The 10,418-nt window shown below is 42.5% G+C and overlaps 1 protein-coding gene across 1 annotated transcript in view; it reads left to right on the forward strand.

The window, feature by feature from the left end:
- The window catches only part of Frmpd1 (FERM and PDZ domain containing 1), a 42,680-nt gene that overhangs the window by 18,858 nt on the left and 13,404 nt on the right, over positions 1–10,418 (forward strand). Inside the window, 5 exon segments of the mRNA XM_013026584.1 lie at positions 2,534–2,641; positions 7,296–7,391; positions 7,916–8,041; positions 9,533–9,688; positions 10,190–10,218. Coding sequence (XP_012882038.1) covers positions 2,534–2,641; positions 7,296–7,391; positions 7,916–8,041; positions 9,533–9,688; positions 10,190–10,218 — 515 coding nt within the window.

A 10,418-nucleotide genomic window follows, 5' to 3' on the forward strand; every position in this document is an offset into this window, starting at 1 on the left:
CCCTGGGACTCCCACTGACTAGTTCTCATTCAAAACAAGTCTACCTTGTATGAAATGGCCTTCCTTTTGTCAGACTAAACAACTGTTCCTTATTCATGTGTTCTTTCTGAATTCTCACTTTCTTGCTAGGCTTGTGGTCAGATTCCAATTGCATTGTGACCCAAAAGGAACACATTTCCATCAATAGCCAAAGGGTACCATGGGAAATGAATGGAGGTTACACTTCTGGCATGCACTAGAGAATTCTAATGAAATCCAAGATTGGGTTAACACTTTGGCAAGCACAATCATACTGTTGGCTTGGGTGACATTTGTGGTCAAAGAAATACTGAACTGGTTTTGTAATGAATAGCCTCTAAGCCAACTCTCCCAATCCCATGCTTGAGCAATTGATTCGTTTTTTTCTGATCCTCAGTGCCACATTTCAAGTTCATCCCTGTCAAGTCATGTTACTTTGGCCCGGTGTTCTGACATGCTGTGATTTTATAGTCAGGGAACCTTGGGGCTGAAAGGCTTATTTGGGCCATTGCCCGCTGGAGTTATTCTCCCTTGGTGTTGGGGAATCTCCTCCTCCCAAGTCTTCCTACTTAAGAGTTCCCAGCTAGGTCAATTTCTTTAGCAAGCTCCTCTCTGGGCCTAACTGTTACAGATTTACCCTCATCCAAGTGAGAGACAACAATGGTTGCCTCCTACAGATTCCTTCTCTCAGTCTCTCTATTCTGCCACTGGTTCTTTGTTCTTTTGAATATTTCAGCCGGTGATGGTTGTACATATCGCTTTGACTACTCATGACTCTGTTCTCTTCAGATCTTGACAACACTGTTCCACTACACCTTTTTTGGTTTTTCTTGTTGATTTCCAGGTCTTTGGACTCACAGTTTCTCCTGCTTCATGTTTCTTGGCTCTTTTAGATTCGTAATTTGTTAATCTTGTCTTTCAATTTCTGCTACTGGAGATCTATTCTGAGTGTAGGTCACTAAATTTTGAGTCTATCTAATGATTCTGCATCTGGCCTTTTCCACAGGGGGATTATAGGAGAGATTATCAAATGCTTTGCAAGAATGAAGGAGTACCACTAGATCCACAGGACCCTGGCCTACCAATCTGGAATCTTATCTTCAAAAGAAAAGTGAACTTGGTTGGCTCTCACTTGTTCTTGGTAACTCTGTATCAGCCATTAGTGATCTGAAAGCTTTCTCCAAGCTCTTTTATCATCACTCTTGTCTTAGATTTTGACAAGAGTTAATGATAAGCTTGCCGATATGTGCTTTCCTTTATCCTCAGTATTCATTTTCTGGGAAACTTGATATTTGATTATCTTTAGACTCCACATATTTCTTCTCTTTTTTGATCTTGGGTAATGCTAGTTGTTATATCTAATAGATCTAGATGCACTTGGCATAGGAGTCTTTGATTCAGTTGATGAAGACTGGTAATCTCATCACTAATTTTGGCTCATACCTTCCCTTTTTTCTATTTCTTCTGTTCTTATTGATCAAAATCCTCTGTGAGCATTGCTATATCTCTTTCTTCTGCTAAATGTTGTTGTGATGGTGATGGTGATTTTAAAGCAATCTATTTATTTGAGGTATATTTATACTGTCACACCAAGAATCTAGTTACCAATAATATCACATCCATCTTTTTGCATTAAGATTTCAGGGTCCTTTGTTCATTTAATGAACATCATGACATTGATGTGATAATATCCATGTCCATAAGCATTTCAGCCATTTAATTTTCCTGATTGCTGTTCCGTATCTCTTCCCTCAGCTACAAAGAACATGGCCCAGAGCATGATCTCTGGACTCATCTAGATATTCTAAAGAACTGTCTAGGCTAGAGGAACATAGGATGTTAGGTTGGGCGATAGTGTATTGAGATTTCATCCAAGAAGATTACATACTTTTGGCCTGCATCATGTAAGATTCTATCAAGTGTTACAAGTTGGCCTGATATGATCTAGTCCAAAGACTTCTCTATATTATTTAGGCCAACTGATGATGAGTCTTTCTGCCTCTGGAGAAAAGAGAGTACCATCCACATGAGAAGAGCAAAGAGAGAAAAAAATCCCAGGGCCCAGAGCTTCTGGCAGTCCTGACACCTGCTTTGGGTAGAGGGATGAGGACCTGGTCATAGTCCTTATTTTGCTTGGTTTGGTTTTGTACCTGTAACTCCCCTTATTTCCTTTCATAGGAATTTGTGTTTGAGATAGTCCTGCCACTTGTCTGAAATTCCAGCAGAATCTGGGCTGGAATTTAGGTCTCCTTTAAAGACCAGCTTTCTTGTCATTATCATTGCTGCCATTTTGAATATCCAACTTTTGGGGCACTTGAGAATGTGGTCTACATTGGGAACCCTAGACTGTAGAAGAGATCTTCCCATGGAATGTTTTCCTTTCCTATTGGTGTTCACTGAATCTATAACCACTGTCAAAGTGGCATTGAGTGTTTTTTTTGTGTGTGTGTCTGTTTTGTTAAGAAAGGAGACGAAATGCTTGCATCTTATGCACATACTGTTTGCTGTCTTTCAGGGAGTCCCCAAATCCTCCTTCTTGACTGAGGAGAAGAGGGCCAGGTTGAAGACCAACCCTGTGAAGGTACACTTTGCAGAGGAAGTGCTTGTCAGTGGACACAGCCAGGTATGTCACTGGTCACGGATTGAGGATGCTGATGAGCTGCCTGTGGCGCATGATGCACTGGAACTCTGAAATCCTCAACACAGAGGACACAAAGAGAGTTCTGCCTCTTTGCTGGAGGCTTTGTGCCCTTTGTCATTAAGATGCCTGCAGACAGCCTGGCACAGTGGTTCATGTCTGTCATTTCAGCTATTCAGGAGGCAGGGATTGGGAACATTGTGGCTCAAGGGTAGCTGGGAAAAAAATTACCGTCTCTATCTCAATCAAGAAGCCAGGTATGGTGGTTCATATCTGTAATCCTAGGTATGCAGGAGGTATCAGTAGTAACCTCTTGGCCTGTGACCAGCCTGAAACTCTATCTGAAAAATTGGTGTGAAAAGGACTAGAGGTCTGAGTCGAATGATGGAGGGCTTGCCTGGCAAGTATAAGACCCTGAGTTCAAATACCTCAAAAAAGAAAAAGAAGAGAAAAAAGAAAGGAAGGAAAGAAGAAAAGAAGAAAGAAAAAGATACCTACACACTCTGGGCAAGATTACTGTTCTAGACTAATGTGTGGTTGTCTTATTCTGTGACTATATTCTTTATTGCCATTTCTAGATTCCAGTGCTTAACTTCCCATGATGAATCTGCAATCTTATTCTCTCTGAAAGTGAAATATTGATAAGAGAGATGCAGAGGGGATTTAATTTTTTTAAGAGCCCACCATCTCTGACCTCTGTTATGTGCCCCACAGTTCTTATGTACCTAATCCTTAATCAAATAATATCCTACAGGGGAGGGATTCTAACAAAAGAACAAGCAAAAACTTAGTGAGATTAAGGGAAATAATTGCTAAGATCACACAGTCAGAAGTCTGGGACTATGTGATTTCAGTTTTTGTGTTTTTTCACTATAACATGTAGTCTAGTCCTTTTTTATATAAAGACATTCAAGGTTGCTGGGAAGTGGAGTATCAGTAGACATCCTTGTAAAGGGAAAATGTTGGCTGGAGTTTGATGTTTTTAATCTAAAGTGTTGGATAAAGTGCTTACTTATTCATAATTTATACAATGGTTGCTTACTATTGCCTTTCTGAATTCAGTAATCAGCATTAGATTTTGAAAATTTTCAGTCAAAGCTTGTCCTTATCTGGTCTTCTTGACATTCTTAGAGACAAGCAAATGGTGACAGGAGTGAGGTTCTGTGGCCATTTTAACGAAGGATCTAATTCACATCTTGACCTTCTCCTTCCCTGCTGCCTAAGGGAGCCCAAAGGTCACCAAGACCTGCTCTAGCAAGGAGCCAGTGCATTAATATTGCCTAAGAGAAGACCAGAAATGCTGTCAGAGCGCAATATTTGAATCTGAGTGTCCATGTTTGTGAGAAGGGATTGAACCTCTTTAGCAGTTTAAATTTACATTCAATGTGTGTATTCTAGAGTAAGTGCATAATGAGGAGCAGTGGGAAGAAAATCAGCTCTCAAGACAAGTAGAAAATGAGGGCTCTGCAGATGTATGCTAGGTCATCATAACTCCCCTTTCACTACTGTCTATGCTGAAAAGACCAGGTAAGGACAAGTTTGAGACCTAAGTCAGCTATAAAGCTAGATTAGAGCCAGGCACCCAGTGGTTTATGCCAGTAATCCTAGCTACTCAGGAATCTGAGATCTGAGATCTGGTTCGCAGCCAGCCTGTACAAGAAAATCCATGATTTTTTTTCTCCAATTAACTGCCAAAAAGCCAGAAATGGAGCTATGGCTCAAGTGGTAGGGCACTAACCTTGGCCAAAAAGCTCAGGGACAGCATACAAGACCTGAGTTCAATACCCAAGAGCAGCATAACAAAACCCTAGATCAAAGTATTGATGGGAAGAGGCACTTTAGAGGACTAAGGCTCTAAGAGGTATCTCTGGGATGTCTCACAGGCCCTGGTTCCCAGGGGAATTTACAGGAGTCTCTGACAGACACAGGATGAAACAGAATATCAAAGACAGCAAAGCCAGTGACCTGCCTATGCGTCCTCTTAAGTGTTGGTATGATAAAGCTGGTGGACAGACTTTTCCACTTGAGAAGTGATAAGACTGCATCAGGGGTGCACAGCTACTTGAGCAGAATCAATCTGAAATAACAAAGCAGCACTGGAATTGTATTTAACATTACTCACAGTTAAGGAAATTTAAAGGGAAATATGAAGTGATGCTTGGTCCTTAGAAAATGAACTCAAGAAATGGTTATATAAGCCTTGTTGCTAAGGAAATAGCTACAGTTATGCGCTAACTGGGTGCTTTGGAAATTGTTTCAAACATTTTGAGTAGAAAGAGGAACAATTTAATAATTGCCATAAAAAGGAGCCCAACCAACCCCAGGCACTGTAGCTCACACCTGTAATCCTAGCTAATTAAGAAACAGATCTGAGGATAGTGGCTCAGTGCCAGCCAGACCAGAAAAGTTCATGATACTCTTATCTCCAATAAACTACTCCAAAAAAGTTGAAAAGCTGAAAGTGACCCAAGAGGTAGAGCTCTAGCTTTAAGCAAAAAGATGCTTAGGGACACCACCCAGGCCCTGAGTTCAAGCCCCCAGGACTGGCACACACAAAAAAAGCCCAGGAATTGGGATGAGGGATGTGGCTCAAGTGGTAGAGAGCTTATTTAGCCAGCACAAGACACTGAGTTCAATCCTCAGTGTCAATCAATCATCAATCAATCAATCATTGTCCTGGGGTCACAATCCTAATAATTTAGAAGGTAAAATAACTAACATGCAAAAATCCACATATTAGCTGGGGCTCATGCCTGTAATCCTAACTACTCAGGAGGTTGAAGACTGAGGTTTGAAGCTAGCTTGAGCAGGAAGTATATTTATTTTATTTTATTTTTTTGTCAGTAGTAGGGCTTGAACTCTGGGCTTGGGCATTGTCCCAGCACTCTTCAGCTCAAGGTGAGCACCCTACCACTTGAGACACAGCACCACTTCTGGTTTTCTAGTGGTTTATTGGAGATAAGAGTCTCACAGACTTTCTTGGCTAGGCTCCTGAGTAGCTAGGATTAAGGATTACAGGCGTGAGTCACCAGCACCCAGCAGGAACTATAATTTAAATAATCAAAGATAGTAGAAGGGCTAAATGTCTAGAACACAAGAAAGGCTACCTTGATTCTGAGGCTTCATCTCAATAGAATATTACAAAGCCAGTGAGATTATAAACATTAAGTTCACATTAAAATTACATATGAAATATGTATTGGGTAAAATGTGAACATAGAATTGTATCATTTCTCTAAAAGCTCCAAAAATTTGGAAGAAACCTAGAGAAAAGTAAATGGTGGAAGCTATGCAATGTGGTAATGGACATCTTTTTTTTTGAAATCTTGTAAATCACAACTCATATAGTACCAAGGAAAAACGTTATCAGTGTGGGAGCTCAGCCTCACATTTGTTAGACTGGCATCCTATCACATGAGCCACACCTCCAGACCTATTTTGTCTTGTTTTTCTTGAGATAGACTTTTGCAAACTTTTCTGCCCAGGCTGGCCTCAAACCATAATCTTTCCATTCTCAACCTCCTGAGTAGCTAGGATTACATGAGTGAACTACCAGCCCGTACCTCAGATATTAAGATTTCTAAATACCCCAGCCAAAGAGCAATTCAAACCCCCCATCCTGGTGGAGTGTGGGGCACTGGGATAGGACAGCACCCCTTTTTCTCCTGAAAACACTAGAGTTCTAGAGAGCAGTGAGTCTTGCCGAGGAGATACAAGCATTTTCTGTGTGGAAGACTCAAGATTCTCACAGGGAGAAGTCTGTAAGATGTTTTGAGAAAAACAGGGTGAATATCTTTACCCAGGTGGGCTTTGTACCCATACTTCTTACAGAGATTAGTGGGCAAAGTAAGAAATGGAGGAAGGTCTAGTTCATATCTTGATGACCCTAGAAACTTTTCACTGGGTTTAAAGGACCCCAGCTCAAAGGGCTCTTTTGACTTGCAGCTCAAACGTCCAAACATAACTTTTTATGAGAGCTGGCCCTGAAGACATTCTCCAAAAATCTTGCCCTGCCGCCTCGCCCCCACGTTGGGGATTCCCATGTCAGAATTCTTTATTGACTTGGGGTCACTGTGTCTATCTTCCCCTAGCACTGAGTGGCAAGATCTCCTGGAGATCTGTCTAATCTGAGATGATGGTTGGGGTAAGTGGATTTTGTAAGGTTTTACTATGGGGAATGCAGCAGTAAAATGGGGTGAAGGGAGAGTCCTAAACTTTCCACCCATCATGCCAACCTTACAAGGTAAAAGTCCAAGAATCTAAGAAGGGCCCTGTTTGAAGAGCAGGCATGCTGGTCATCCACTTTGCCAAATGGCATCACATAAGAATGTCAACCAACAGAGCCATGCCAGCTGATGGCTGTAAAACATTGCCCATGGTCATGCAGCCTCAAGATGCTCAGGGCACAGTGTTCACTCTTTTCCACCTCCACCCTATCTAACAGTTCTCATGTGCGTCCTGTGGCAAAGTGTGCTTATCTTTTGGAGAAATTCTTGAATGCTGAGAAAGCCCTTCTTGAGTGGTAAAGTGTGAGAGGATCATCCTCCCCAAATCATAGAAGGCCAGGCAGCCAAAGCCTGGTCCATCCAGAGACAGGAAAGGTGTGTCAGGGACACAACACTACCTTTGTGTTTTCCAGGGTAATTCTCTGCTGTGTATGCCCAACGTGCTCAAGCTGTACTTGGAGAATGGACAGACCAAAGCTTTCAAGTTTGAGGCAAACACAACTGTGAAGGTATTGAGAGTAAACTTGAACTTCTTTCCCATGAGAAAGGATCCCACAACTACCATCTTCTGAGCACCTGTGATGAGACAAACCCCCATGTTAGCTCATTTCTTTGCATAACTGCCCAGAAAGATGGTGTGGGTATTTTTTTGTTTGTTGGTTGGTTGGGTTTTGTGCCAATGCTGGGGCTTGAACTCAGGGCTTGAGCACTGTCGGAGCTTCTTTTGCTTAAGACTAGCACTGTACCACTAGAGCCACAGCTCCACTTCCAGCTTTTTCTAGTTTATTGAAGATAGATAAGAATCTCATGGACTTTCCTGCCTGGGCTGGCTTTGAACCATGATCCTCAGATCTCAGCCTCCTGAATAGCTAGGATTACAAGCATGTGCCACCAACGCCCACTTTGTGTTTTTGTTGCTTGTTTGTTTAAAATCACTTATTGCAAAGGAGGAAATCAGGACTCAGAGAGGTGAAGGCGAGCAATGAGAATCCCCAACTTCTCAGCTCATCCCATGCCCCTCTGTGCCTGCCAGGACATCATCCTCACGGTGAAGGAGAAGCTGTCCATCCGAAGTATTGACTACTTTGCGCTGGCCCTGGAAGAACAGTACAGTATCTCAAGGCTGCACCTGCTACACGAGGAGGAGCTTATTGAGCAGGTGGGGAGACCAATCCTGCCGATGCCAGAATGGGGCAAACAGAAGCCATTCAGGAATTTATTATACTTTTTTTTAATTGGTTGTGGGGCTTGAACTCAGGGCCTTGGCAGTGACCCCTGAGCTTTGCTTTTTTTTTTTTTTCCCTCAAGGCTAATGCTCTACCACTTTGAGCTGCAGTTCTACTTCTGTGGTGGTTTTTTGTTTGTTTGCTTGCTTTTTGAGTGTGTGGGGGGGTACTAATTGGAAATAAGAGTCTCATGGACTTTCCTGCCTGGCCTGGCTTTGAATTACAACCTTCAGATCTCAGACTTCTGAGTAGTTAGGATTACCGATGTGAGCCACCAGTGCCTGACAGTTGTGCCAACTTTTTTTTTCTTTTTTGTTTTTGGTGTGCCATGGGGCTTGAACTCTGGGCCCGAGTGCTGTCCCTCGGCTCTACACCTCTAGCACTCTACCACTTGAGCCACAGTGCCACTTCCGGTTTTCTGGTGGTTTATTGGAGATAAAAGTTGTATGGCCTTTCTGCCCAGGCTGGCTTTGAACTGCAGTCCTCAGATCTCAGCCTCCTAAGTAGCTAGGATTACAGGCATAAGCCACCAGTGCCCAGCTAATTGTACCAACTTTTAAAGCCAAATACAGGTTGAGTGCTGATAGCGCACATCTGTAATCCTATCTACTCAGGAAATTGAGATCTGAGGATCACAGTTCAAAGCCAGCCTGGGCAGGAAGATCTGTGAGACTCCTATCTACAATAAACTACTCAGAAAAAGCTGCAAGTAGTGCTGTGGCTCCAGTGGTAGAGCACTAGCCTTGAGCAAAGGAGGCTCAGACAGGGCCCAGGCCTTGAGTTCAAGGCCTGGGACTGTCAAAATAAATAATTAAATAAAAGCCAAATACAAGTCAGGTCAGCAATTCTCTGTGGAGATGTATATTATTATAAAGATAGGTAGGAATTTGCCACATGAAAGAGGGTGGGCTTCTGAAGCAGGCTAGCAGGTAAGAAAGGATGACCTCTGGGAAGTTATTCTGAGTGTCCCTCATTGCTTCTGAGCACAAACCCCAGTCATTCACCTGTTAGAAACTTTGCTGCTTACAAATCTTTTTGTTATTACTTGTATTTATAGTGGGAAAGAAAAACAAATTCCTAAGATAATGTAAGTGGAGAGATAAAAGGTGCTGGCTGGTATGCAGACTATATTGTTATCTGTGGAAAAGAATGCACACATTGATGTAAATATATTGCAAGATTGTCTCTGGAAGGGCACCTAAGAAACTGGAAAGAGGACCTGGGAGATAGCTCAGTGGGAAACGAAACACTTTGAAACTTTTATGTTTTGGATGCATGGGAAAAAGTAAAAGTCTAATTGTCTTGAGAAGCACTGAAATAGAACTGGGGCTCTTTCACTTTCTTTTGTGAGGTTGTTTTTTGTGGAAGAACTGCAGGGGCAGAGGCAGTTACAAGATTAACAGTCTCTTCTTTACTCTTGGCAGGTGGTGGAAAGGGAGGAGGCCCATGATTCCCGTTGCCTCTTTAGAGTGTGTTTTGTTCCCAAGGATCCCTTGGACCTCCTGAAAGAAGATCCTGTGGCCTTTGAATACCTCTACCTGCAAGTAGGTAACTAGGATGTGCTTCCAGAAATGATGGAAGTAGCCTCAGAAATGGCATGCTGGCGTGTGTGTGTGTGTGTGTGTGTGTGTGTGTGTGTGTGTGTGTTTTCATCCTGGGGGTTGAACTCGGGGCCTGGGCACTGTCCCTGAGCTATTTGCTTATGGCTAGCACTGAACCTTTTGAGCCACAGCTCCACATCTGGCTTTTTGGTGGTGAATCGGAGTCTCACAGAGTTTCCCACCTGGGGTGCCTTTGAATTATCATCCTCAAATCTCAACCTCTTGAATAGCTAGGATTACATAACCACCTGTGCCTGGCTAGGGTTTATCTTTTTCTGGAGAAAAAATGGGCCTATTTTTTCCCTCAGATTATTTTTTCTGCCACTGGGTTGCTGTAATAGGACATTTGCAATATAATGATGAAATTTAGACTTAATCCTCAGTATGGATAATATATTTCCTAATACTATTTAATGATCATTATCATTTCCATTTTTATTGCTAACAGGGACTTTAATGCATTAGAATCTCATTTTACAGATGCTGAAACTAAGTCTTGGAAAGGACATGTAGTGTCTTGGGTCCTCACTTAGTGGCAGTCAGAATCTGATTTCTTGACCCCTTAACCTGATCCTCCCTTCTATCTCCTTGGATAAGATTTGCTATATGGGGCTGGGAAGGTGGCTCAGTTGTAGAGTGCTTGCCTTGCATGCATGAGCCCCTGGGTTCAATTCCTCAGCACCACATAAGCAAAAAGAAAAAAGCCGGA

The sequence above is a fragment of the Dipodomys ordii genome, unplaced genomic scaffold, assembly GCF_000151885.1.
Source record: "Dipodomys ordii isolate 6190 unplaced genomic scaffold, Dord_2.0 Scaffold95, whole genome shotgun sequence".
Taxonomy (NCBI): Eukaryota; Metazoa; Chordata; class Mammalia; order Rodentia; family Heteromyidae; genus Dipodomys; species Dipodomys ordii.